We start from the raw sequence: 27,400 nt of genomic DNA, 5'->3' as shown, positions 1-27,400 counted from the left end.
AACACCACAAATTTTACGTAGTACTCCGTAGGCGAAGCAAAAATTTAAACACGATCGTTTCTGAGTCCAACTCTGTAAGACTGAACACGTGTGTCATGTGTTGGGACAACGTAAGACCACTTACCTAAAATGCTCAAAAGGAGCTGCTGTGCATGCCCATAAAAAGCCTGAAAGTATGCCGATTCCATTGTGTTCGCGGGTAAGTGGTGAATGGTCAACCAGTCCATCAACCGAGTTATCACCCTTTTCTGAGATACGTCATTATCAGCTTCTGCCCCCGTTGCGGCGAACTGCTGAAGCTGCAAACCGGTGGACATATCCCCTGTCCTTTCCCCATTGGTTTGCATACTCAGCCTGCGAACTTCCAAAATACGAGAGCTGGCTCATTGTGCCAATCATGTTCTTGGAACTTTCCCACTTGTACTTTTGCAGGTTGCAGGCCCTGCAGTCGGCACACCAGCATACTTCTTGGAGTCAGCCTTGTACTTCTGTTGAACTCCTTCATGGCCAGTGTGGTAGTCGTAAGTCGAAAGACCCGACCTGCATATCGTCCCGAAATCTGTCACAGTCCACGTAGCTGCTGACATAATAGCCTCAACCCTTGCCGTCATGGGCAACTATGAGGAACGGAAGCAGCTGTTCCAGCGGTTTGCCTGGTCGACAAAGCTGATGGTGACCGCCTATACGTAGACGGACTCCAACGTCAGCTTTATCTTCGCGATCTGGATTTACCAGAAACATAAATCCAACATGGCACCGAGGAGGATTCACCGCCAGGCCACAAATCGAGGACAGCTCTCTGGGCGGGCGTTGGACCCATATCGCGAACGCATAACTAAGCTTTATAAAATTGAGAAGAGACCATTGAACGAAGTGATGAGAATCATTGGCCAAGAGTCCAAAATGGACGTCTCCTCCATGTTCGTGGACTTCGATTTTATTACACCTTGTCCACTCAACTGATCTGTTTTACAGGGAGAAGATGTTCAAGGATAGGCTGCGTTTGTGGAATGTCAAGCGCAATCTAAGCAGAACCGACGTCGCGGCCGCTCTACAGCTAATTCGGCAGGCAGAACGCAACGGACGCTCTGGCAACCTTTACATTAGGGATGAGCCTGTCGACAGGGAACGTATCGAAACATATCTGAGGCGGGCGAAGGAAAGTATGGATTCCATTCTCGCAGCAAGCGATTTAGGCGATCATATACCCTCCCATGTGCAATTACGGCCGTTGGACTCAGATATCACGATGCCATCCTCTACTCTCCTGACCCAGCCTGGGTCAAGTCCTATGACCTCAACTTCAATGTACAATGGGTCGCATATCACAACCATCCCATCGACTTCGAGGTCATCAACAGAACCTGCGGAGTCTAACATTGCGACAGCAGAAAGCTCACAGAAACACGGAGAGGCGAACGGATGCGAAAACACTACTTGGGGTGATATGACTTCCGGGTCTCCATCCGCAAATAGAAATCAGGGCCGTATTGCGACACAGTCGAATCTCGATCAGCCAGAAGCCTTTTTGCACCTGGGTGGTTTCACGGATTTGGCATATCCCACGGACACTGTTCAACAGTTTTCCAGACACTTGATCGATCACGGAGAACTGCCTGTTGCGTTACCGGACCTGTTAGATCTATCCTGGCGGATGTCTGCACCGCCGTCGCCGGATGAACCCTCTTCAGGGTGTAGTACGATATCTTTAGGTCTTGATGAGAGCTCGCTCTGTCCACGACGAAATGCCTTGGAAGAAGCAACAGGCATGGATAACCATGAACGTCATCAGGCTAAGGATGAACCTCGTGAGGAGCTGCGGTTCGAAAGTGCGGGCTTTCAGATTGAGCCACGGAACTACACGGCCAACTTTCTCGCATTTTCCATTACTGGCTGCCTTCGTCTGAACGAAGGTATGGATGATGCAGCGGAATCGGCCATGAGAGTAGCAACTACGATTTTCGCAGAGATGATAGCCATTCGTCACGAATCCTGCTTGACAAGTCTAAGTCTCCTGACGGCGTTGCTGGAAGCTCATGGGAAGCGTGAAGTAATGACTTGCCTCTTGGACAAGTTCAAAGCCGCAGCATTATCCATGAAGCATCTACCTGAGAAGGATTCGGTTGTACTAACTATCAGATTTATGAGTGACATTATGAGTGGTATAAAAATTGAATCCCTGTCAAACCCTGAAGACCTTAAAAACGTGCTCAATGACTTTGAAAGATACTGGGGCCCAGGTTCGCCTTCTACATTGGTGTGTCTTTGTCACTTAGGCTGGCGCCTGGCTGGCGAGAAAGACGCTGTACGGCTCACTGAGGGCTGGGACGTTCTATCCCGTGCTCGCTCAACCGCAGAACGGATCCTTGATCCATGCGATCCACAGACAATCATGAGTCTGACCATGCTTGCTCGGGTCCTGCACAATCTCGATAGATATCCTGAAGCACTAGAGGTGATGAGGACCGCTATGAATCGCATCATCATACGTTTTCCAGACTATCATCCATACCGGCTTTCAGGTCTTCGGAGGTTTTCTCTTTTCATGCAGAAGCTTGGGGCCTACGACGCTGAGCCAATACTCCGCGAGGTCGCTGCTAAACGTCTGCGAGTCTTGGGACCTGACAGTCTTTTGACCCAGGCAAGCATGAAGGAATTGAAGAAATTGCTGATTAAAAAGGGCAGACTGGATGATGCAGGAAATGCTTGGAGAGACACATCAGAAGTGGCATCACGTTTGTTTCGGGGGGTTAGCATCGCTTGTTCATTTTAGGGACAAGAATGGATCGAGTTTGTAGAACGTGACATGGGTTTAGACTACACCCCAGATTTGGCCTTGAATTACTACAACGGTACTTGGAAATTTCATGGGTTTATGGTTCTTGTATCCATCACTAGAACTTCCCTTTCAAATGATAGCAAATGAGCGGGTGATGTAGTCAAGGCTAAGCGCTGCCTGCTTAAGATTAGGCATCATGTTGAAGACATCTGAATAATGGTAGGCAGTGGATGCGGCGTGTCCTGAATGCAACATCCCAGTGATGCCTGCAAACACTTTCCTCGCTAGAAGCAAGCTCACCTACGGATCCATCCTCCGAGTCGTTGAGATGAGTACACGAAAGACGCTGCTGACCAAGACACATGTTCCGAAACCATCTCGTTCCAGTCTCCATCATAAGGCACGGATGATCGCCAAACTCATAGTGGGAATGAAAAGAAGTCACCAAGTATACCAGGACAAAGGGGATTCGAGGGCTGGCCCTCTCTTTCCTCACATTCGCATCAACGATAGAATGATGACCGCCGCCTAAAAGCAAGAGCCTTTCTTCTTTACTCTCCTAGCTGTTTTATGCCATGGCCACATCGTTCTCCCTTCCATCCTCTGGGCACAACCTCTCTGCTCGCATTTGCGGCGTTTCCAGCAACTAACCGGTTTCAGGGCGTCCGGGCAAAAAGCAACCAGTGCAATGCCATGCTTGACGCCATGACAGTCGAGATCCACAACGGCGTGTATGTAATCGTCCAATATGATGGCAATTCTTTGATTCCAAATGAGAGCAGCCCAAACAAGAATGATACTGAAACTCCGGCGAAAAAAAAGTGATTTTGATAATGGTGATGGCTATGCCGTCCGATGAGGTAGAGAGTCATTACGCACCATGCTGCGGACGCACAGAGGAACACCACAGGATCCGGATCGAGCAAGAAATTAAGCTGGTCGAGAAGAATCAGTGAGGTCTCTAACTCGTAACAAGAGAGCATTCCGGTATATTTTTCACCAAAGAAGCAGCGTACCCAATCTTCCACCGGTCGCCATCTGGACCTATGCTTCAGTGTTCCTGCAAATGGACTCAGCTCCTATCCTTGAATCGACTCAACAATGATCTTGGTACCCGAACTTTCCCAACTGCCTTGAATCTTGTGTTGGCAGACAATGGCAGCAAGGACAAAATTGCCTGCACAACATATCCAGCCTAATTGTTGCAGCGGTTGCGCCTTTCTCCCCGTCGGTCCGATCTGTTTGTTCCTCGAGCCGTCGGGAGTCAGGATAGTCTGGTGCGTTGCACGCTGGGACTCTTTTGCCCATGTTGAAAGCTTGGAATACATTCAGCGTGCAGCTGCACCTTGAAATGTCGGAGCAATGTGTCTCAAGATGGCGGATGTATTGTTGAGCTCATCGCTAGCACACTAAAAGGAGCTCGGAGGCTCATTATGTACCCTTAAAAACACCGGGGTAAGGCAGAGCCTCCGGGCTTCAGCCTTGTACTTGCAGCTAAGTTTCGCAACGGATCTTCATACCCAGGTAGACAGTAAGTTGTTATGAATTTCAAATATTGACAGCCGCCATTCTGGGACAACGAGAGTGTACGGAGGATTTGAACCTAATAGTGAGGGAATAAGAAAGACATGTTGGTATATTTATTTCGATATACGTCTTCTACAGAATTCTTTCTCCTGGCTAATTTCTGTACGTTTTCCAACCCCGCGTAGAAGACTGTATTGTAATTGGAATCGGCCGTTACAGGCTTCAGCCGTCCTCCATGCTTCCATCACCATACCGATATGTTATTACAGGGTAATGGAGCCTGTCAAGTCAAACAGTGCAGACTGACGGGACCAGGCTGCAAAAGTCGCGAGGGGAAAAAGGTGGGAGTCGGCCTTGGGCGCTCTCAGCAGCCCCTCCACGGTTCGCAGTGGTTCGCAACCCCGAAGTGCAGGACGAATAAGGCAAATGTGAGAGCCTCAAATGTGGGAGCCGCAAGTGTGGTCAAGCCCCACCTTAGTCCCTCGTTGACCCGTTGAATTGATGGTCAAACCGAGCATCGGCCACGCGCTTTCGGTTTAATACTACTGGCACAGCATCCTCAAGATCAAGCTCCAGTCTTCCATCGTTGCCCACTTTCCCTTTTGACCCTCCTTCGTTATGTCGCCCATTTAGCCCTCTAGAGCAACGATACACCACGTGAGGGATCGTCAACAGCACGGTTCGCTCTGACCAGCGTACTATCCTCCAGTGTTCATTAAGATCTGGAGAGCACCCGCTTCTGGTACAAGCAGAAAACCAAAATCGGCACGAAATGCAGGCCTGAACAGACAACTACTGTCAACCGTCAACCTAAATTTGGGCTCAACAAGCCTCTGATTCCTAGAGGTAGGCCAAATTCAAACAGATGGTCTGACATACTATCACGGAGAAGCACTTGGAGGAATTATAACGAAAAGAGGCCACGGGAGAAGAGCAATTGTTGCCCTGTACTCAGATCGTTGAGCCCTCAAGTCAACCCGGTTTACAGCGACTCGTCTCCCCAGCTGCCCAATACTTTGGGCCTGTACAAAGAAACAATCATGGACTAACTTGATTTTCTCCGAAGGATATTTGATCTTCACTAGCGGCATCGAACCTTCTGTGGCCCTCCAACTACAGAACGAAGGCCACACCCACTGTCGGAATTCCTGCGAGGTACCCACTGAACCAGAGATACACAGTAAGCCCGCCTCTGGTACGCACGTGTGGAGACACTTAGAATGCTTACCATAGGTAGATCCTCGTGGTACGAAGAGCTGTCTACGCTCAATCTCTTCTATCTCACCAGCGAAGACTTGGTCGCCACGCCCGCCAAATATCGATCGGTAGAGTTCTCGGTGGTTGATCATTTCACAACTAAGAGCCAGACCACTCGTATCCCGCCGCCCACGCCTAGGAAAACAGCAGTTGATTTGTCGACTGGCCATACGTCGGGAGGGTTTCGTTTCTATCCGAGAAATTACGTCGCTCGGGTTGAGCAGATCCCTTGCAGGATGAATCCCAAGGAACAAGACAACGTCGTCACTTATCCTTCGAATTCTATTGAATCAGGCCAACGATCGCCGTCTTTCGAGCGCGAAGAACCAGACTCAGGTATCTTCCTACACCCGGAATCTCGTCCAATCACTCAAGAGCAGCTTGTACACGAGGTTAAAGGTATCTACGCTGGTTTGGTAATGGTGAAAAACAAATGCCTCGAGATTGACCAGCAACAAGCTACTACAACAACAAAACTTGGCGCTGAGCAATGGCAAGCTCTTGTCGCTCTCCACCGTACACTCCTCCATGAGCATCACGATTTCTTCCTGGCTAGTCAGCATCCCTCTTCCTCGCCAGCATTAGGGAGGTTGGCCACCAAATATTCAATGCCCACACGTATGTGGCGTCATGGCATTCACAGTTTTTTGGAGTTACTTCGGTACCGGCTTCTAGATTTGGGGGACCATATGACTTATTCAATGATGGCATTCCTCACAGAATCTGTACCTGGTTTTGAGGAGACGTGGATTGAATGCTTGGATGATCTGACGCGATATCGAATGGCCATTGAAGAAGCCGACATAAGGGACCGCAAATTGTGGGCTGCCGTGGCCAAAATGTGGTATGACAAAGCAGACGACCGGTCGTTACACGTCGGAAGAATCCAGCATCACTTTGCTGTGCTAGCCCGCCCCAGTATCGTGAATTTCTTCAACACCACGACAACGCAAGAAAGCCCGGATAGGCAGACCGAAGTCTTTCCTCGGAGTAGGGCTTGTCCTGGGCCCCTGCTTCCGAAAGATTGCCTGCTGCGAGATTTGACAGCGGCATCGTTTCATTCCTCGGCTAAAAACCATAGCCAAATGTGGCCGCCAGTTGGTGTGGTGCTCTCACAGCCCCATGATGCAGCAGCTGAAAAGGACTGCCTTGGTGAACAGGTCCAGAACATCACTCCCAGACCAGCGCATGGGTATCCAAAACGGGGCAATTGGACCGGCTGTGTCACAGATTCTAGGAATTCTAGCACTCTGACATTTCCTTTACGAATGATATCTCCTGCTATTCTGAACCTTGGCCTGGTCTACCTAGCGCTGAGTAGGATACCTGTTGCATTTGCCGAACAAGTTTTTGAGCCCTCACAGGGCTCGAATCGTTCGAGTTGGATTGGCGCACTGCTTCTATCGTTCATAATTGGGGTTGCTGGGCGGATGACCAAGGGTGACCTAGGACCCTGTCTCGCTTCCTCCATATGGCTTGGGTTGGCCTCGGCTGCTGTGTGGACCAGTTTGGACGGGTTGATGCGATGCGCTGCAGTCGCAGGTGTTATGATTCCTCTTCTCACTACCGCACTACACCGCGCTGAGAATAGACGCCAAAGTTTGAATTTCCGACGAAAAGAGAGTGACGACATGATGGAAAAAGCCGGTATTGATTCTGGCGACGAAGATGATAGTGACGAAGACTATGATAGTAGCGTTCTACTTGACTGGACAGCTGAACCTCGAGGACGCGACGGATCCACAGCGGCTGTAGCAAGTTTGGTGGCTGAGGAAATGTCTCGAAGCCAAACTTACGAGGATCGCGACAGCAGCCCCGAATCCTTCAATGGCACCTACGGGTTTGAGCGTTAGGGGTTCCAAAGACGATCAACAGCACAAAAATCCTCTCTGAGGAATGGAGGCAATAAAACTTGGACATACCAAATGTTGGCAAGGTTGTCTTCGGGACGCAAGCGAGCTGACGAAGGTCCCAGGTACTTTGAGCCATCTGATATCATTCTAGTACACTTAGAGCAGGCCCTGTCGCTAAGCAGCAAGCCCTTTTTTTTTCTCTTTTTGTCATTTCTTTCATTCTGCCCCGAAGATACCCTCGTGGAGTGGTCGTATCATGCAGTCTTTGGGAGCTTCACAGCCCCGGGCACGATTGACTCTGAGATGGTTCCAGTTGCATTGGCCTCGTTTCAGGGATTTGTCAAAAAGCTCGCGCCTTGCATTTGACAGCTTTTCCTCATGTTTTGGAAAGAGAGATACCCTCCATGCTGGATTTATGCGCAATTGTGCGACAAACTCATCGTATTGTGGAGAGCGTTTTGGAATCTCAATTCCCCGAGGAATTTTATCTCTTGGTAGGACATAGGTTGAGCGTTGAGCGTTGAGCGTTGAGCGTTGATTGTTTCAACACCGCATATCAAGCGAGCTAGAATGACTCACTATGATGGTGTGAGAATAGGAGATGTCCTCTTGTGGTATCAGCCTGTTACAAAATTCAAGCATATAGCGGAGAATATATCTCGGGGGCTGCAGGCCCTTTTTGGCGTGAGCTGGACAAGTAGTAGCCTGTGCAGGAACTTGGTACCAGTACCCAGTCTACCTAAATTGGGAACGTACATGAGGTGGCACTGCATAGCTGGCTAAGGGGTCTCACCATCATCATCTCTTGAGCCCCATATCTTGTCCTCGGTGCAGCCTGACCCCTGTACGGCGGACTGTTACAAGCTTAAGGCCAATTCAAATTTTTAGATTTTCAAAATCCATTTTGAACATTTAAGATCACTTTACAACACTCTCTTAGGGACACCCTTTTAAAGATACCCCCCTTAGGGACACCCCCTTAGGGACACCCCCTTAGGGATACCCTTTTAGAGACACCTTTTTAGAGACATCCTTTTAGGGGCATCTTTAGAGACACTCTCTCAGAGGTACCTTTAGTGACCCCCTCTCTAGGGGCACCCTCTCTAAAAGAATTCTCTTTAAGAGAACTCTCTTAAGAGTACAAAGTACCTTACAGTTAATCAATTAAATCTTTATACATACTCCTGTAGTGTGAAGTTAGGATAGAATGATTATTAGTAAGGGCTGCGGAGAATCTAAAATGGATTCTAAAAATCCAAAAATTTGAATTGGCTTTAAGCCTGTAACAGTCTGCTATACCCCTACTCCATCCCTCTCCAAACCGTCATACCCATTCAGAAAACACACAAACTCCAAAACTGATAAAAAAAATCGACACGTGCAACGGTGAAGCAATTTTCATCCTCGTGGGTAAGAATTGTTACAGTCATAGCCGCATTACTGTTTCTCTCCCCCCACAGCTGTAAGCCCCTACTGCCCCATCTGTTGAGATCTACCGTAAGATGTCTAGCGAGGTCGAGCAACACGGTTTCAGGAGGAAGAGGAGGCGATTTGCGCGCAGAGCTGATCGTGTGCTTCAGGAAAATACTGATGACCAAGAGCGAAGTGATAGTGCCAATGATCTGGGGAACTTCCCCCATGTGGACTTTGTGCGTCTCATATCTCTCATCATTGAGCATGAAATACCAATCCTCTTCCCTGGAAGCATGCGTCCGAGGAACACATTTGCTATGCTTGGGGCGGGCGGCTCCTTTCTCGTCTTCAGGGAAGAACGAACCATGGATCAGCTCGTCCTCCCGCCTGGCCAAATCCGGTCTCTTGATGACAGTATTGTACTCAAGCGGACGAGAATTCTCGATCCCTTGAACTCCAGTTCCCGGGAAGAGCAAAACCCTCGATACGCATCGCTACTAGCAGAGCTCCAAATTTTGCTACATTCAAGCATAATGGAGCATCCAAACTTTATTGATCTGCAAGGTCTGACATGGGACTATGAGACAGATGATCAAGACGGCTCAATATCAGTTTGGCCGGTCCTGGGACTGCAACAGGCCTTATATTCCATGGATACCTTGTCAGATGAGCTTTCCGATGCACCTTTATCCCAAAAGCTCCAGTATTGTTACGATATTGCCAAAGCGCTATCATTTCTCCACGATCGTGGAGTAGTACATTGCGACGTCAAGGCTGAGAATGTACTGATCTGCGTGACTTCAGCATCGGGTGACATTGCAAAACTCAGCGACTTCGGATCAGCAATTATGGATGTTACCGCAGACACCAATTTGCCTAAAGGTGTGGCAGGCACGAGACCATGGAACGCCCCGGAACAATCCCACTCATTGCAAGGCTTGGGAATATTCAAGGTTGATGTGTTCTCATACGGGATGCTTCTGTGGCGGTTTTTATGTCGCTCTTCGATTCTCCAGGCAATACAATCACCTCACCAGTACAGGAGAGAGGCTCTTATTGATGAGATCGAGTCCTTGAAGCGGTCTGACGAACTGTCCAGCACAGCAGTCAAGGAGTTGCAAGTTCAAAGTACCGAGAGGGGCTTAGAGGTCATCGCGGGATTGCTGCAGGAAATGCTTGCTCTGAAGCCAACGAAGCGGTGTGGTATGACACAACCAGTCACGATGCTAGAGCCATTACTCCACCCTCCACCAGAGAGCCCAACCTTGGTATCCAGAGAGCCGCCCACTACATCCAATTGGGAATCTAAGTCCACTGGACTGCCGAGTCAGCATCGGGAGACATCAAGTTCTCCTGCCAGCTTTCCGGATAGCAGAATATTTCCGGTTCCACCTGAGCCTTTTTACAATGAAGTAAGGATTTGGTCTCCTTCCCGCTCTTTTCACCGCCATTTTCCAGTGAAGTCTGACGGTGTTGTGACCAGTTTGATAGGACTTGGGAGATGTTCGAAGACGAAAGCCCTATTGTGAAGCAACAACTCATCACCTCTCTGAAATTCGTGGCTAATCAGATAAGTGAAGACGCCTCGATGGCAGCGGAAGCAGCCTATCAGCTTTCGGTATGCTACGTCAATGGGTTTGGTGTAGCGCCAGACTTGTGTGCGGGCTGCAGATGGTCCGTCCAGGCCGCGCACTTGGGGAGCAGCAAGGCGAAAGCAGATATCTGGAGATTGACGCGCGTCCAGCATTCTGCATTAAGGGAAGTTGATAGCCGACTTCAATCCTCTACCATATTCCACTGGCTCGGTGAGGCTACACGAATGGGATCAATCCAAGCCGCAAAGGATCTCAAGCCACTTGACCCTGAGAGCTTCACAGTCGCAATGTCAGCATGGAAACATCGGTTTGCCCTTATCCGCGTTGAAGACGAGATGCGTATCCCAAGCCATGCTAAGGTGCTGGAACTGGGCCGCAGTCTGACCGCAAGAGAAATCAACACCACCGCGCTCAACGATCGTGGTCACCATCTGATCCATCTGGCGGCCTCGTTAGAATTTCTCGATATCCTCCGGAAGCTTGTCGAGGATGGCGCCAACATAAATCTACAAAATGCTAAAGGCGAGACTGCTTTGCTTTGCGCTTGCCGCGCAGGAAACGCACAAGCCGCCTGGTACCTCCTTGGACATGGAGCTAGTGTGGAAGCTTCTACAAGCGGAGAAACTCCTCTACATTGGTTGATTGCCCTACCTGAGTCTGAAGTCGACCGTCTCGCCTGTGCCCTGATCGCTCAAGGTGCAGATTTGGAAGCTCAACACACCGAAACTGAGATTAACAACCTTGTTTTCGATATATTCCCTCTGGGTACTCCACTTGACTGGGCTGTTCATGCAGGCGCACTTGCTGTAGTTGAAGTGCTCATTAAACACGGAGCAGATCCCTTCAATGAGTGCTCGCAGTACAGCTCTCTCGTTAGAGCTGTGTCGAAACATGATTTCGTCGTTGTGGAGAAGTTATTGGAATCTCGCCATGCCACTTTAGAGCGTGTTGCGAGCATGGATACGATGGAGCAGACCATATTGTTCCATGCGATCTGCTGCAATTCCCTGTATGATAGAATCCTGGCGCATGGCTCCGGACATATGCTCGCCGCTAAGAAGACCATCGAGCTATTGCTGTCCAGTGGGTGCGAGCCTGATTCTGTTGACGGCGATGGTACTACGGCCCTTCATACCGCGGCGGGTTACTGCGATGTGGATTTCCTTGACATGCTGTGCAAACAGATCGGGTGGGACAAATTCGTCAATACGGCATGTGGAGAGCACGACCGAACGCCTTTGCTTCAAGCTATCGCCTCCCAAAGGATAGAAAACGTGAGGTATCTCGTTAAAATAGGCGCCAACACGTACCGCAAAACTAAGGGGCATACCCTGCTTCACATATGTGCGGGCGCCGGCGATGAGGACTTTTCAATACAAGTGTTACACGCGATTAGGCTCGATGGGAGGGTTGATTTGAACGAGAGGACCACGAATGACAATCTAACAGCTTACGAGATAGCAGTGCTACAGTGTCATCTAAAGATAGCAGACCTGTTGGTGGAACACGGCGCTGATGTCGCCTTTCTTGCGGACCGACAGCCTCCTCTATTCAGCAACATTATAGCAGACCCGACGTGGGATTCTTTCCGTTCGTTGCATTACTATCTGGAGAAGGGAGTCTACCCATTTGTACTGAATCCTTCGACAGGAATCACGGCGCTCCATATTGCTGCTTCTGCAATGGACCTTCTTGGTGATCCGAATACTGGAGATGCAAAGCTGGAGATGCTGCTCAAGGTCTTCAACGACGTTGAAAAAGTCAACGCTCGTACCAGAGCCCCGTCAGAGCAGGATGCGCCGCAGGGAGGCCAAACTCCGCTCCATTTCGCGGCGAAATTTGGTGTATATTTTGCAGCCCGGCGACTGCTGAACGCAGGCGCAGATTGGAACATTCGTGACAAGGGGGGAATGACTCCTGCTGATCTAGCTCTTCAGCAGCTTTCGTTGCTCAATCAATCTCAGATCAACACACCAAGAGAGTGGGTTAGTCTTTCGAATCTGAGGTCTACCCATACTTTATTGAAGCAAGCTATGGGAGAAGAGAAAGCATCTCCAATGTCGCCGGAATTAGAAGCACGAGACGTTGTTGTTGGAGAATATACACGGTCTAGGTTCTCCAGGCTTGGATTTAAGACCGAATGATCGCACCGGAGATTTGTCCGTTGCTAAATGCTTTGGGTTTTCACCCATCAATTTCCCAGTGTCCTAGCATTAGATGGGCTGGTAACTGCCAGGTGCTTTCAAATTCGAGCAGAACGTGGAGCTTGGGTCTAGCCTGGCACCCTTGCCGTGTTATTCAGGCATAGAGCTTTTTCAACGGCTTTACCACGTGCATGTAGAATTCAGTTGTGAGATCGGCATTGACCTGGTCATCTGCGGCCTCGAGGCGCGCAATCTCTCTCGGATCAAAGTTATCCCAGGAAGGCTCAGGTCTGTCGGTGATATGCAGACCTTCCACTTGGAAATCTCCTCGTAGACACAGTTTGACTGCAGTCCGGTATTCGGCACCCATTGCTGGCCCAAGTTCGCTTTCGCACGATTCAATCAATTGGTCTTGTACAGCGTAGACAGATGTCTCTTTTGTTACAGCTTCCCCTGCTCTCGCCCACAGCCCAATTTCAAGTAGTGTCACACCCAGGCTGTAGATGTCGAAGAGACGATGATACTTTACACGCCCTTCGCGGTAAAGTGGATGGGCATACACACTACTCGCCACATCTCCAGCTGGCTGTGTATTGTCTCGGAGGCGTCCTGGTCGGGTGAATTCGTATCCACTCAAATATGCCGAAGTGGGCGTAACTTTGGGGCCCTTTCTCGGCCAGAAGAGAACATTGTCGCTGCAGATACCCTTATGAAGCCAGTTGCTAACGTGCAGCTCGTAGACTGATTGGGCGAGGATTTGTGCCACACGGAACTTGTCTCCCAGGTCGAACTCGTGACTGATATGCTCGTCCTCGCTTTGAGGTAGCAGGTCGTACAGGGAGGTAGGCGACGCGACGGGAGCCCGTGGTTCGGGTGCCTTGTAGACGAGTCCATATCTTACGTGTTCGGCTGTCTCCACCGGCATCTTGATGAACCCAATGCAACTCAATGAACGGAGGCCCGGTGATCTGCTTTGGGCTTGGAGGAAGTAAGCCAGATCGTTCGTGTTGCGCTCCACCGCTGCTGCCATTTCTCCCGGTAGACCACTTTCAAAAACCTTCCACTCGATCAGCGTCGCTATCCCCTGCATTTCGGCGTCTTGCTCGTCCGTATATGTGCCGGTTGATCGACGTTGGAAAATCGTTGTAGGTCGAGTCGTCAGGCTAACACAACTATGACGTTTCTCCATGTTAGGTGACTTGAAAGCTTGTTGACTGAGTCCTGAAGCGCGATATCGCAATTCGGCGAGGGAGGCTATATCCACGTGTGATCGCTGTGCTGCCGCTTTCAGTGCCATCAACCGCTCGAGGTTTGTCGTTCTCAACAGCTGCGCGGCCAGGGCTTCGGCCAGGAGCTGTGCGTCCAGGGGCGATAACAAGCTGTAAAGACCGTCATTGAACTTTGTGAGTTTCTGGATCAGGCCTTCGAATTTCTCCTTATCACGGATCACCCAGTGAAGCTTCTTCATGATCGACAGTCGCTTCTGCAGTCCCTTCGCGTCCTCCAGTCGACGATCATAATTTCTGAGCAAAGCCTCGCTGTCCATAAGTTTCGTCGCCGCCAATTCCTCGAGTAAAGGCCTTTGAGCTGTGGTTTCATCTTGGACATCAACGCCGTACAACGTTGTGAGATCGTCGAGGTCTGTGAGAATCAGCCTGATGCTAGCGAGGGCAGCAACAACGGCCTGAAAGAGGCTTGTTTCCGAGTTCAATCGTTCGTCTGGCTCGTTGGTCTCTCCACTCAGACCCAGACCGTCGCCCCATCTTTTGAGTCTCTCTTGCTGAATGAGCAGCTCGGCATGGAGGAAAGACACGTCTTGGCCCAGACTCGTCGCCGTGGTGAAGACCGAATAGGCCTCCAGGGTAGTCTTGTAAAGGGTTATGCTGAGTCCAAGTGAAACAAGCACTAAACCACCAATAGTTGTTCCTGGTATCTTGGTGGACATCTTGGATAAGATTGAGGTTGAGTGAGTGTCAGGAGCGCATCGATTCTATTTGGCTCCGCTGTCAGAGGCCTTGAGAGCATGCATGGCAGTCCCGAACGTCAAACACGGCGGTTCTCTCCGTCCAGTGAGCGCTCAGTTTCTAAGTCCAGACGAAGTCCGGGATTGCATGGAGATACTGCTTTGACAAGAAGCCAGGTTCGAGAGTCTTCCGGCGAAGATTTTTAGCCAAAACTGATAGGTTATTATTATTTGACGGATACTACGCAGAAGATCTCCGTCAACTGAATGATTAAGGAATAGCGTATATATATGTTTGTGAGAGATTCTATTCTTGGAAACATAAAATTAAGAGAGTTGTAACGTGTTCTGTAATCTTTTGTAAAAGGAATTAACGTCTTAAAAGACGAAATAAACGTTAAGAGAGTAGAAAAGTTGCATCTGAGATTTTGATGTTCCTTGCCAAGCTTTGATAGTACTTACTACTACAGTAAATCGCGGAAGTATACTCCGTAATGGCCTATATAGTAATGTCCCAGATTCAGTAACACTGGGGATACTAAGAACAAAAGATTTCACAAGCAATATCCAGGCATTTTTCCACGACCAGCCAACCGTCCAAGCCAACCCCAATCAAATCACACAAAAACCTCCGTCATGAAATGATACTCAATCAAGCTCCGATCCTCCCTCCCCCTCGCCGTCAACAACCGACACCGATCCGCCAACTCATGCCCTATGGCGGGCGCACCACAGAAGAAAACCCCTACCTTGAACTCCTCATCATCACCACCACCTGCATCCCCAGCAGCAGCAGCAGCAGCACCATCCTCCCTCCCCTTTCCTCTCCTCCTCTTCAACAATTCCAGCATATCCTCATAATGCCGATCCATAATGTATGCCAGATTCGGTCTGCCGAAATTGGTCGGGTTGAGGAGCCCCGTGATGGGCGAGGCGGGATGGCTCTCCGTGCGGTGTTTCTCGAGGAGCAGGCGGAAGATGTGGGTGGAGATGTTTTTGCGCTTTTGCGTCACGTGGGTCTGGATGCGGATGTCGAGGTTCGGGTTGTGCGTCTGGCCCGGTGGCGGGCGAGAGATCTGGTTCAGCAGGTCGGAGAACCAGAGGAGATAGTTGCGGTCGCGCACGGTCCAGTGGAAGTCGATGCGGCGGTATTTGGATGGTGGAGTTGTGGGTTTCTCGGAGCTCGGATCGATGCGGTCGAGCGCGCTCTGCTGGGCTTGGTCGTCGGATGTGGGCGCCCGGTGTGCTGGATGCGCGGTTATGGAAGAGGAAGAGGTTGATGCTCTTCTTGATGTGCTGGATATTGAGGACGTTCGGCGGGCCCATCCTTCGTCCGAACTGACGCGTAAATCATGAAGAATACCTGAGAAGGGCGTGACGCCGATCCCGGCGCCCATGATAATGCTTTGATCGAAATCATAGAATCGCTGAGCTGGAGCTCCATACGGCCCGTCGATCCCGGCCCATTTCAGCTCTGAGCCATTTTCTTTCGTCAGGTTTTTCAGCTTCGAGGCCCAGTCTCCATCCGTTTTGATGTGAAGCTGCATTTCTCGATCTGTGCAAGTTGAGATCGTGAAAGGGTGCCATTGGAAAAACGAGATCTGAGGTACTTGTAGCAGGACGTATTGACCAGCCACATAGTTCCACAAGCGATGCTTGGGAATCGTGATTGTAACACGGACAGTATCTTCATCGAGCACTTCGACTCTAGCCGGTATGCGGTGGAAGCCGAGCAAAATTCGGGTTATTCGTTCAACGAGGACGAGAATAATTGGGATTGACAGCCAATATCCCAGCATGGTGAACTGGACTAATTGGGTAGTTCCATGGGCACACAGCAGTCCAAGTAAAGGAAACATCAACAAATGGCCTAGCTGGAAGATTTCATAGCTCCATTTCCTAACCTGCGGCATACTTAGGGCTGCTATTATATAGAATAAGATAAGAGATGTGAGACCACTCCAGCCAGGAAGAGATGCAATGTAGGTTCTGTATGGCCGGGGAACCGCCTCTAGGCCTAAAATTATTGCAACCTTAGGTTGTTGCGCGGGCCGACTACCATACAGAAATGTTCCCGTCAGATGGCCAATTGCGTGTACCGTTGCGAGGCATAGAGCGCAAATGGACATTTTGATGTGGAAAGACTGCGACAGATCCCAGTTGATGAAGCGGGAGAGGAGATAGAATCTCCTGAGGAATGTCGCCAGCCATCTGGACATGGAGATGACAAGGAAGAATAATGTTGGATACAAGGCGCCGGCGGACGTCTTCGCTAACACCAGTCCCCACCCAAAGGCTTGTCGATATTGCATGCCCGTAAGGTATTTGACCAACTGCCAGATTCCAAAGCCGAGTTGAAGTGACACCACTAGAGTCATGAAAACCCAGACCGGGCCGTGGACTTCCCAACGTGCGCGGAGTTTCCGACCTAGGGCAAGCGATTTCAAGTATTGCGAGGCCTCGTCTTCAACCTCCTTGTCTTGGATCAGAGAGGGCACCTTCCACGTCTTGACAATCTCGGCGAAATTCTCCCAGGGGATTTTGTCGGCTTCTGTACCCAAAACACTGCGGAGAAAGGCGTGCCGCTCTTTCTGGTCGCTGTCCTGATGATGCAGGTTATGTGGTGCTGGGGTAGGAGCAATCTCACTGTGGACCTGGTCAAGCTTGGACTCGAGTTCGAAGTAAGTGACGAAGCCGTCTTTGTCAATGTCGAGATCATTCAAGAAGTCTTGCACTTCCTCGTCGCGCAAGTACTGGACGTGATCATCAGCCATACTGTCCTTTGGCTAGCAGGATGATACGTTTCCGGCACAGCGGAACTCTGGAAACGATGGCGGGAACATTGATTGTAGACTGACAAACGACCAGCAAATCGTCATCCTTGAGTTGGTGACCGCAAGCCATGTCTTTATTATCTACAGCGCGTTTTCGGCTCCTGGAAGATGCTGGGGGGTTTAGATTCTTAGCATGGGGGGGTTCTTGAGGGATTCTTTGGGAAGGTTCTGAGGGCGGGAAAGGTGCACACAGAATGCAAAGCAATCGTTTGGGTCAGTGTTGTCGCATCATAATTGAAGACTGCTAACCAATCAGGTACCTAACCGACTACCCCTAACTACCGCAAACCTCCCCCCGCCTTGGGCGCTCGGAACGAGCAGATCCGCCCGGAGCAAGCAAATCCCGACCGGAACAGGCAAATCCCGTCGGGCAATACGAGTCAGAAGCCCAGTACGGAGTACTACGTACTGGCAGCGGAAATGGCGCCTTCACCCATGATTACTTTGACTCTGCAATAACATCACTGGCGTATCATGCTAACTACTACGTATGCAGTCTGTGACAAGACTACTGGCTTTCCCGCCCACTAACAACCTGCGAGCTGTTCTGGCCATCCGAACCCGGCTTTCAAGAATCCGGTGGTGAGTTCTAAGTGGGTGATGCCCCGCCCACATGGATTGGGAATGGGAAACTTTGCATCGTGTTACCGATCTCGTGGACAGTTCAGAACTTCTGCAGTGCCTCCATCATACTGATGGCAACCAGAGGCTCTTGAAATTCGTGTGGATTGTGTGAGAATTCTGTGGAGATTCTGTGTGGAGGTTGTGTGAATCTTGTATGGATTCTGTAGTGGGTTCTGCGGTGAATTCTGTGGTAGATTCTGCGATGGATCCTGCGTGGATCTCGTAGAGGATTTCGCAGATGATTCCGTAGAGGATCCTGTGTAGATTCTGTATGGACTTCTGTTCTATCGGACTTACACTATGAGATGGCGCTCAACTTGTTAGGATCTCAGGGGAGTGTAAGGGCGAGGAAGCAGTAGGGGGTTAATGAAATGACTTATGAAGCGTAAGAAACTAGAATCTATGTACAAAAAGAAGGATATAGGTAATAGAATAGCCTCTTTAGTTCTTTGATGCTGTTATGCGCGCCAAGCATGCCAAGCGCGTGTCTTGTGCACGGTATGAGAGCCAAGAGGACTCTGGTGGATTTTGCATCATCGTACGCAGAAGATTCGTTGTTCTACGCTTCAAAGGACTCAAGAGGATATCATACTACTTATATCCTTCTTCTTGTACATAGATTCTAGTTCTCGGCGCTCAATACGTCAATCCATCGACCCTCTACTGTTCTATTGCCCTTGCACTCCCCTGGGATCCTAACCGTAAGCTAAGACACTAATCATCACAAGCTAAGATCAAGATGCTAGCTTGTCAGCCACATTCTAGTTGTTGAAGTACCGCCCTGCTAGGAAGATACTGCCAGCTCTGTTGTGGTCTTCTTCGTGGTGTAAATATGTACAGTTCTATCTAGTAATGTCCTAAATAGGATTTCCTATGCCTTGGCACAGAAAATGAGCACACGTGACCGCAGAGTGGCGCGCCCGGCAGGTTAGCGCTGCACCCACAGCTGCTACTTGCATGCTGACTGCATGGCTGTATTACCTATCCCCTCCGTCCCTGATGCCGTTATTAGTGTTCTTGGCGTAAAATTAAGCTTTTTGAGTTGCATCTGATCGTCACAGCTCTCCGCAGCTCTTTTTTTGAATAAGTTTTCAACCACCAACCATGTTACGACCACAGCGAAATACGCAAATTCCTTTGAGATACAGAGATAACTCACCTCCACGAATATCTAGAGACAATGAGCAGCGAAAACGGCCCAAAATTGACTCTAAAAACGTTGATCGAAATAAAGTTGATCAAGCCTTGGCAGTGATTGCTCCGACGCCAGAATGCACAGATGAATCGTCGACACTCATTTCAACAGAACTTCCTCATTTTGAGGCCAATTACGTTCAAAATCGAATTGGAGCTCCTTAATACACTGATCTATCTGAATTGAGCTTTTTTCAGCTCTTTTTTAGCGATTTCGTGGTGGAAATGCTCTCTAAAGAAACTAATAAATACGCTGCATCTAAATTGCAAAATCCTTCTTTCCTTGAGAAATGTCACTAGGTACCTATTACGTTAGCAGAAATACGTGTATTTATAAGGATAAATCTCCATTTTAGCTTGTACCCTTTGATAGTACGAACGGATTATTAGAAACTACATAATCTAGGTTAATTTATAAGTCGAGATCGATTCAAACTTGTTTATCGCTTTTTTAGTACAAATAGTTCTCCTGCGCCTTTAAAAGCACCCTAGTTGTATCAAATTCAACGCATAACTGACCTTATTTAAACTGCTTATTAAAATTCCTTTTATCTCTCTTCTTATATCGCTATTAATAAAGCTATAATCGCCTTTACAGGCTATTCAAAATATATAATTAAGCTAAAGAATAAGTCTATTAATATAGGCTACAAACTATAGTATATTAGTGATTATAGATATATTTTGAGCTGATTATTTCACTCTAGAATGGATAAAGTTAAAATGCTTAAAAAAGAAATAAAAACAAGCTGGCTATATCTGTACTCTGTTAGGAGAGCTATAGTTAGGCCTAATATACAAGACGAAGCGTGAAGAAAAGGAAACGAAAGTGGGAACACAACGCTCTATATACATGTCCGTGCCCCTTATCTCGCTGAGGCCAGGTACAGACAACTGTGGGTACCTGTCGTCAGTGATAGCTAGAATAGCGGCGGGGAGCTGGGTCCGAGATGAGCTCTGTGAGCCATGGTCAGTGCCACAGGGAATATGGTCCTTGGCGTAGGTCGCGGGAGGATTCGTAACACGCTCTGTAGGCGTTAAGCGCACCTTATTAGCACCTATATTTGTGCTTGTTTTATGCTTGGCTAAATAGCTTCTAAAACAGCTTAAATTCTGCGTTTATTTAAATAATCTGTTTCTAAATATGCCTATTACATAGTGTCTTTTAGCAATAGAGATCTATTACATAAGTATAATACGTAAAAAAGCTGACAGATTTCCTTTACATCTTTAGAGTTATTTCAAGCAAAATGAGCTACTATAGGACTCTATAATAGCAGAGATTATTAATAATAATATTTTCTGTTTTATTTAGTAAGATAATAAGGCTGTTAGCATTATTTTAACTACTCACAGCCTTTATAAAGTTAAGGATAAAGTTTAATATACACAGAGATGCCCAAAAATTACGTCTAAAAATCAACGAATTCTACTGCTTATTTTTGACGGTTAACCGCTTAAGAAGCTCTTTATTCTAACAGCTATTAATGAATATAACCACTATATAAAGGGCGTAGACTAAGCTAATCAATTACGCACGAGTTTTATATATCATCGCAAGCAGAATTATCGAACGTGGTGGCCCTTGTTCTACTTCCTCCTTGATATTGCTTGCGTTAACGCTTATTTGCTATGGAAATAAAGTACGCGCAAGCAGAGTCATAATAGCTATAGGGTCTTTATGAGCGCCCTGTGCAATCAATTACTTCATTCAAATAATTCGAAAAAAGAGCAACAAGAAGAATCCCAGTCTTTACCCACTACAGTCCTTCAACGCCACCACAAATGGGTACGAGAGAAGGGCGACGGCCGGTGCGAATGGGGAAAGCTCCATCCACCAGGTTGTCCACGCAAGAGAGCACTTAAACGCAAATTTGGAGTAGATATTACAGAACTGACTGTTAATGGCGCCAACGAGGCTATTTTTGGCGGCTCTAAGAGCCATTGGAAGTGCAGTAAATGCCAAATTTGGCTCTGTATCCAAGGGGATTGTTGGCAACGATATCATCGCTCAATTGAAGCCAGTTGATAGATAGAATAGTCTCAATTCGCCGAAAATAGACTGTTTATTGACATTTTGGACCCCCTCAGAGCGATCGACAGCGCTAATAACGGCATTCTACACCCCTGTTCAGGGACGGAGGGGATAGATTTTGACACTAAGTTAGTGGCAGTCAGCTACTTTTGACGCACGACTCCGTAAATAAAATAGAAACATAATTGGTTAAATTCGTGTTGCGGTGATAATCGCGTTACACAGTGGCAACCACGCGCTGCGCACGGGCTTGGTAAGGGGTTCCACCCTGCAAGTGGTGTCCGAAGGTCCTCACTCATTGGGCCACGGATACTCCATACATACAGGCCAAGGCATATGTCCACGTGGCCGAATTCTTGAGCGACGAAGACATCCACAATTTTCAGCACCCACAACGCGAAAGTTTGGGTTATAGATCTCAAAGCTAGACGAGGCCTGAGAAAACAGTGATCAGCCATTCATGTGAGTTTGAGAGGTTGAATCGATCTTTGTGGAAGACGACTGCGAATTCTGAACTGGCTGTAATCGTATTAAGCCACTGGCTTAATAGTGAAAAAGAGACCTCGAAACAAAAGTGGTGTGTAAGTCTGATTGATTCTAATCGGTGGCTTACGTAGTACTGCCATTTGGCCGACTACTTGTGCTACCCTAACGTTACGGGGTGCTGGTGGTAAACCAGCAGGAGAGTCACGAATTTCTTAACACATGCCTCAGCCAAGATAGACTTCATTAGTGCCCTTTATGATCTTCGTTCCCGTCCCAGGTAGCTGGTTAGCACCCGTCTTCAAGATAAGATCGTATTATGCAGGTCGATTCCGCTCCAGTGACACTACCTGCACACAGACTGTGCTGAAAGTTTGAGCTATCAGAGCATCTACTGTGCTTAGAGCGAATTACCAAGATCGCCTGAGCTCTAGACCAATGACTCCCCGTGGTAAACGAGGTCGGTCTCATATTCTGGTGTCTAGTACCGGAAACTCCAAGCTAATATATCCTCAGCACCATCACTGTCACCACCACTACCACCACCACCACCACCACCACCACCGGACCACAGCCGAAGCTTCGTGCCAGGCATTATTACAAATCTGCCCTAGTCAGCTCGGCATGTTCTTGCATAGTGTGTCCAACAACAACGACGACCATTAACAAAATGCTAACAAACATCCACAATGGTCAAGGAAACAGCGAGTCACCTTCCACCAAATTAGGCAGGGCATTCAGAGTGAAACATCTTCTACTTAGGCGATCGTCGAGCCTATCACAACGAAAATCATCACTCACAGCGTGATTACAACCACTATCATCAGTTCAACAATCATCGTTAAGACTTTCACTCTCCTCCTTTTCTAGTGTTAAAATGATTACTGAGAAAACTCTAAAAGATCACTCACCCCCTTACAACCACGAGCATTATCATCAGTACTAACTAGTACTCCTTCAACCATCACTATACAATAATAACAGGCCCACTCCTCCGATACAGCGTCTCCTTCCTCTAGATGGATAATCCTGGCCGTTTTATTCTTGTAGACAAGCAAGGTGTTCTGAGTATAGAAGACTGTCTCAACCAATGACAAATTCACCCACAGTGTCTTTCCTCATTTTACAATATAAAGTCGGGGGAGTGTGCCCAGTTCATTGTGTCTGCTGATCAGATCACCGCCGAAATCGGCCCAACCAACAATGTCGCTAGCGACAGAATCTGCCCGGTTAATCATCCTGCAGGGGGGCTGATAAGATGGAAAGTGTCCGTTGCCTTCCCCGATGCAAGATCAACGTATACACCACCCTGTGTCCTCTAGAGAGTTTCAAAACTAGTTCACCGTCTCTGGGCAATTGATGGAGAACCTGGAGATGGAGAGAACATTCGAGTCCCATGATTTGTAATGTTCAGTCACCCATTTGTCTCGTTTCCCGTGGATAAAAGGAAGGCCTATCCGACCGCAGCATGTCCTTGAGATGTCGGAGCGCAGAGATAGACTCGCCAGACTAGGACCGTGGTTGACATGAACACCCTCCTCAATTAGACGGCATTGTCTACTTGCACTACGCAGTAGGGCTTGCGATAGAGCACTCCAGATCTCGGGTTTTGTTGCCAGCTAGAAGTAGCTTTGCAGTACCTTCGCCACTAGTTCTTAACACGTGTGCTTGGACTCCATACAGGTTCTGAAGATCGGAACGTGATACAGGTCCGTGTCGACCGATCCACTCCAAGCCAGCGTCGGATGTTGTACATAAATACCATGTTCCGTCTCAACCTTGCCTGCAACAGGACTGGAAACCACACGCCGCGACCATCACGCTATCGCTACCCCCCCTCTCTGACCACATCAACTCATAGCACCCAGCTCAACGGTTGCGGAAATGGGTATCTTGCATGGCGAAACTGGGCATCAAGCCCCGCTCGCAGCGCCGAATGGTCATGCAAAGCCTCCGCCATGCCTGGCAGGAATGAATATTTATGCTAAAGCGCAAGAAGAGTATGGGCTGATCAAGAAAGTCCACCGCACCTTGGCGCCGACAGGATGTACTCCCGATTTTTGCCAGGCCGGTCGAATGACACGGATCCATGAGCCAAGAGTAGGCAGAGATCGTCCCCTGGAGGAGATTCAGCAGGAAGCGGTTGAATTCCTTCGCGAATGCCGCGACCAGGATATCATCGAGTCCAACGAGCTGTTGGACCAACGTATCAAGACAGCATTGGTCCAGATCATGGAAACCTCAGAAGAAAAGATAGTCACCGATAAGCAAGGGAACCAGTTCCAAGGCATTGCTGGGGGTGCATGGGAACAGACCTATGAGGAGCTCGAGTACGGCTTGCGAGCCGCATGGAGAAACTCGAGAAGGTGCATCATGCGCTCCGAACACATGCACCTGGCGCTATGCGATCTTCGACGAGTCACCACAAGTCGGGAGATGGTCCACACCATCCTTGACGGCATGGTCAAGGCTTTCAACAGAGGTCGCATTCTACCCACCTGCTTCGTCTTCCCACCGCGCCTCCCGGGCAAACGTGGTCCCATGGTGTGGAACACACAAGTCTTGCAGTTCGCCGGCTATCGACAGGCTGACGACTCGGTGCTGGGTGACCCTGCCAACGTTGAGCTCACCGAGGCATTCATCCGGTTTGGCTGGAAACCACCTCGCAAACGAACGCGCTGGGACATCCTCCCCCTCATCGCCATGGCGGAAGGTGACCGCCCCTACATGGCCGAATTGCCCCCCGAACTGCGGAGGACTGTGTCCATTTCGCACCCGCGGTTCGAGCGCGAGTTCCGAGAAATGGACCTTTGCTGGGTCATGGCGCCAGCCCTCAGCAGGCAAGGCTTTGATATTGGTGGCAACCAGTACACCGGCTCCCCCTTCATTGGCTGGGTCATGGACGCTGAGATTGGCGTCCGCGACCTGGCCGACACCTTTCGCTACAACGTGCTCCCTGAAGTAGCCCAACGTCGTCGCCTGAGCGACGAGCCCGACACCCCCTTTGACAGCTTGCAAGAGTACCTGACCCTGGTCGCCTTGTCTCGAGCCCAGGCAGAACTCAATTTCGCCGTCTATTACTCTTTTCTCTGCGCTCACGTTATGATGATCGATACTATGACCAGTTCCATCAAGTACCAGAACTATGATCTCGATCGACAGGCTGTCGTCGGCTACCGACTTCCTGCAGACCCGTACTGGCTAGCTCCTCCTCAAGGTTCCATCGTGCCTATCTGGCATCAAGGCGGTCTGCCTAATTACCAGCCCAAGCCGATGATCTGCCGACATGTCCAGGATCCCGTCAAGGCATGGGAAAGAGAGCTCGAGCAGAAACGGAGAGAAGACGCCGAGACACCGTCCTAGGGCCTGCGAGGCGTGATCGACGAACACGGACGAGCTCCCAAGATCAGGATCTTCTCGTGCAGTAGCGGCGTTAATGCTAGCAAGATGGCCCGGAAGTTGTACAGCACTCTCGAGCGAATGATCGCAGACACTCATGACACGTTCGAGCTTGAGGCCGAAAAGCTCTCAACAGCCTGTCACTGGCTGACGTGACCCCAGAGGATGTGATCTTGATCATTGCCAGCACCACCGGCTCCGGAGATGTTCCGAGCAATGCCGCCAAATTTGTCAGGGAGTACAGCTCGGCCAAAGCCCTAGAGAAAGCGCCGCGCTTCTCGGTTTTTGCCAACGGCGATAGCACATACGGTGATACTTACAATGCAGCCGCCAAACAGATACAGGAGGTCATGTCCTCGATGGGCTGTCGGCCTCTGCTCGGCCATTGTTTTGCGGGCGATACCGCGGTGAAGAACCCCGACTGGGAATCGTTCAACCAGTGGCTTAACAACATTGACCATCTGTTCCTGGGTAACCTTCACAAGGTCGATCTTCCCACCAGCCTGGAAAACGTTGAAGACAAGACCACAGCCTTGAGAGAGATGCCTTTTGCGACCCTGGTGAAGAAGTACCGACCTCACCCCAACGGTATGGTTTGCGTGACGTTTGACATTGGTGACCGAGAGTACCACGAGATGGACCATTTGAAGTTTTTGGCGCCCAACCCTCGGGCCGAGGTCCGACGCGCTCTGAAGTCTCTCGGATTGCAGGAGAATGCTCCATTTAACTGGCACTCCGAGGACGCATTCGGCTTTTTGTGCCGCTTTGTCGATCTCAGCCGCCCGTTCAAAACTCTCGGCTGGTATCCCGGATTCGGTGATCTGAATGGAGAGGCGAAATGTGAGCTGAGAAACCTCGCAGTTTGTGATCTCCTAGACAGAGTCGAGTTCCCCTGGACAGACAAATTGGTTGAGGAAGCCTGTAAAGACATGGGCAGCGTCCAGCCAAGACTCTACTCGGTGGCCTCGTGCCAAAGAAAATCGAGTAATGACCTGGACCACATTCAAGAGGAGTCGAGCGGCAACTTGGTTGACGTGTTGGTCAAAGTCAACGACATGGGCAAATTCAGCAACATCTGGCTCCTCCAAGCCCCCATTGGAGCGAAAGCGCGATTTGGCCAGGCGAGCCCAGACACCTGGAGACTTGTGCGCGCCCAGCGACCTAACGCGCCTCTCATCGCCATTGCGACCGGCTCGGGCATGGGTCCCGTCCGGTCTCTGCTTCAGAGCCGCATGAGTGACCTCGAGTGGACCAGCGGCCTCGGCGGCACTCCACGGGCCAACGACGAAGCGAAAACGTTCACGAGCAAGCAAACCTCACGCAGATCTTCTGTCGGGTCCAGCATAGCGGTGCGTGCGATGCCCAAGTTGGTCAACCACCATGCCCACCTCGGCGTCTCCAACACGTCGGGTTCAATTCATCTTTTTGCGGGTTTCAAGACCAAAGATTCCATCCTAATCGACCACCTGATTCGTCCGGCGGCCAAAGCAGGCATTTTCGGGACTTTGGAATTGGTGCAGAGCAATCCAGACAAAATCCGGGTACAGGACCGTCTCACCGCCAACAGGGAGAAACTCGCCGAGCTCTTCAACGACCCAGGTTGTATCGTCTTCGTCTGCGCCAATGAGGATGCCGCCAACGCGGCCGAGAAGAAGCTGGACGAGATCGTTGGGTCAAGTGTACGCGAAATGCTGGGGGAGAGGTACATTGAGGAAGTTTTTCGAAGTCACCATTGAGCCAAACGGCCACGGCCACGGCCATTGTTGGGTTAGCGCAAATATCTGGAATCACTGCGGAGCTGGCAATTCAGCTCATTACTCTTCTCCGCGCTACTATGGCAAAGCTTGCGTTGATCTTCTGAGAGGGCCTATTGGCCAGGTTTCATATGCGTAATCCTGCGCTTCGCCTGCTTTTGATTAGTTAAGTTCTACTGAAATTTCGCTTCTAATCCCGCCGTACGGCACAGCCAATTGTACCTACCTAGTAGGTCTCCGCTCTCTACCCCCCTAGCTATCAAACAATTTGCTTCTCTACGTACTCTGCACAGCAGGTTGACAGCTTGTTTTGCTTGTGATTTCGCCTCTACCTGTTTCTTACGTGTTCAATATTTGCTGCGTGGCGTTGATATCTGCTATAAATTCGAATAGAAATCTGTACGTAAAAAGAAGAGAACAAGGAGAACCTTCAACTCAGCCGCAGTCTGACAGGTTGAAGTGCGTGACAACCCTTGTTGTTTTTGTGTACTTACTAAGTAGGTATTCGTCCAAGCGCCTGCTGACTCGGCACCTGTTGAGAGGTTT

General features: G+C 49.4%; 7 protein-coding genes across 7 annotated transcripts; 5 read left to right on the top strand and 2 right to left on the bottom strand.

Annotated features, from left to right (window-relative positions):
- Positions 1–750: 750 nt before the first annotated feature.
- On the top strand, positions 751–2,773 carry EPUS_05410 (uncharacterized protein; the record flags this gene model as incomplete). Its single annotated transcript, XM_007806280.1, has 2 exons — positions 751–920; positions 976–2,773. The coding sequence occupies 2 exons, from the start codon at positions 751–753 to the stop codon at positions 2,771–2,773; spliced, it is 1,968 nt and encodes a 655-aa protein (XP_007804471.1).
- Positions 2,774–5,526: 2,753 nt separating this feature from the next.
- Positions 5,527–7,416, top strand: EPUS_05409 (uncharacterized protein; the record flags this gene model as incomplete). The annotated part of the gene is made up of 1 exon (XM_007806279.1): positions 5,527–7,416. The coding sequence occupies one exon, from the start codon at positions 5,527–5,529 to the stop codon at positions 7,414–7,416; it is 1,890 nt and encodes a 629-aa protein (XP_007804470.1).
- A 1,502-nt stretch (positions 7,417–8,918) lies between these two features.
- Positions 8,919–12,568, top strand: EPUS_05408 (uncharacterized protein; the record flags this gene model as incomplete). Its single annotated transcript, XM_007806278.1, has 2 exons — positions 8,919–10,241; positions 10,313–12,568. 2 exons carry the CDS (start codon positions 8,919–8,921, stop codon positions 12,566–12,568), a joined length of 3,579 nt encoding a protein of 1,192 aa, XP_007804469.1.
- A 154-nt stretch (positions 12,569–12,722) lies between these two features.
- On the bottom strand, positions 12,723–14,513 carry EPUS_05407 (uncharacterized protein; the record flags this gene model as incomplete). The annotated part of the gene is made up of 1 exon (XM_007806277.1): positions 12,723–14,513. One exon carries the CDS (start codon positions 14,511–14,513, stop codon positions 12,723–12,725), a length of 1,791 nt encoding a protein of 596 aa, XP_007804468.1.
- A 635-nt stretch (positions 14,514–15,148) lies between these two features.
- On the bottom strand, positions 15,149–17,305 carry EPUS_05406 (uncharacterized protein; the record flags this gene model as incomplete). Its single annotated transcript, XM_007806276.1, has 1 exon — positions 15,149–17,305. The coding sequence occupies one exon, from the start codon at positions 17,303–17,305 to the stop codon at positions 15,149–15,151; it is 2,157 nt and encodes a 718-aa protein (XP_007804467.1).
- A 6,280-nt stretch (positions 17,306–23,585) lies between these two features.
- On the top strand, positions 23,586–25,064 carry EPUS_05405 (uncharacterized protein; the record flags this gene model as incomplete). The annotated part of the gene is made up of 1 exon (XM_007806275.1): positions 23,586–25,064. One exon carries the CDS (start codon positions 23,586–23,588, stop codon positions 25,062–25,064), a length of 1,479 nt encoding a protein of 492 aa, XP_007804466.1.
- A 133-nt stretch (positions 25,065–25,197) lies between these two features.
- EPUS_05404 (uncharacterized protein) lies at positions 25,198–26,836 on the top strand (the record flags this gene model as incomplete). The annotated part of the gene is made up of 2 exons (XM_007806274.1): positions 25,198–25,204; positions 25,263–26,836. 2 exons carry the CDS (start codon positions 25,198–25,200, stop codon positions 26,834–26,836), a joined length of 1,581 nt encoding a protein of 526 aa, XP_007804465.1.
- Between the last annotated feature and the right edge of the window lie 564 nt (positions 26,837–27,400).

The sequence above is a fragment of the Endocarpon pusillum genome (assembly GCF_000464535.1).
Source record: "Endocarpon pusillum Z07020 unplaced genomic scaffold scaffold5276, whole genome shotgun sequence".
In the NCBI taxonomy this organism is placed as follows: domain Eukaryota; kingdom Fungi; phylum Ascomycota; class Eurotiomycetes; order Verrucariales; family Verrucariaceae; genus Endocarpon; species Endocarpon pusillum.
Note: the sequence above shows the minus strand (reverse complement) of the source record. Positions and strands in the feature narration are given on the sequence as shown.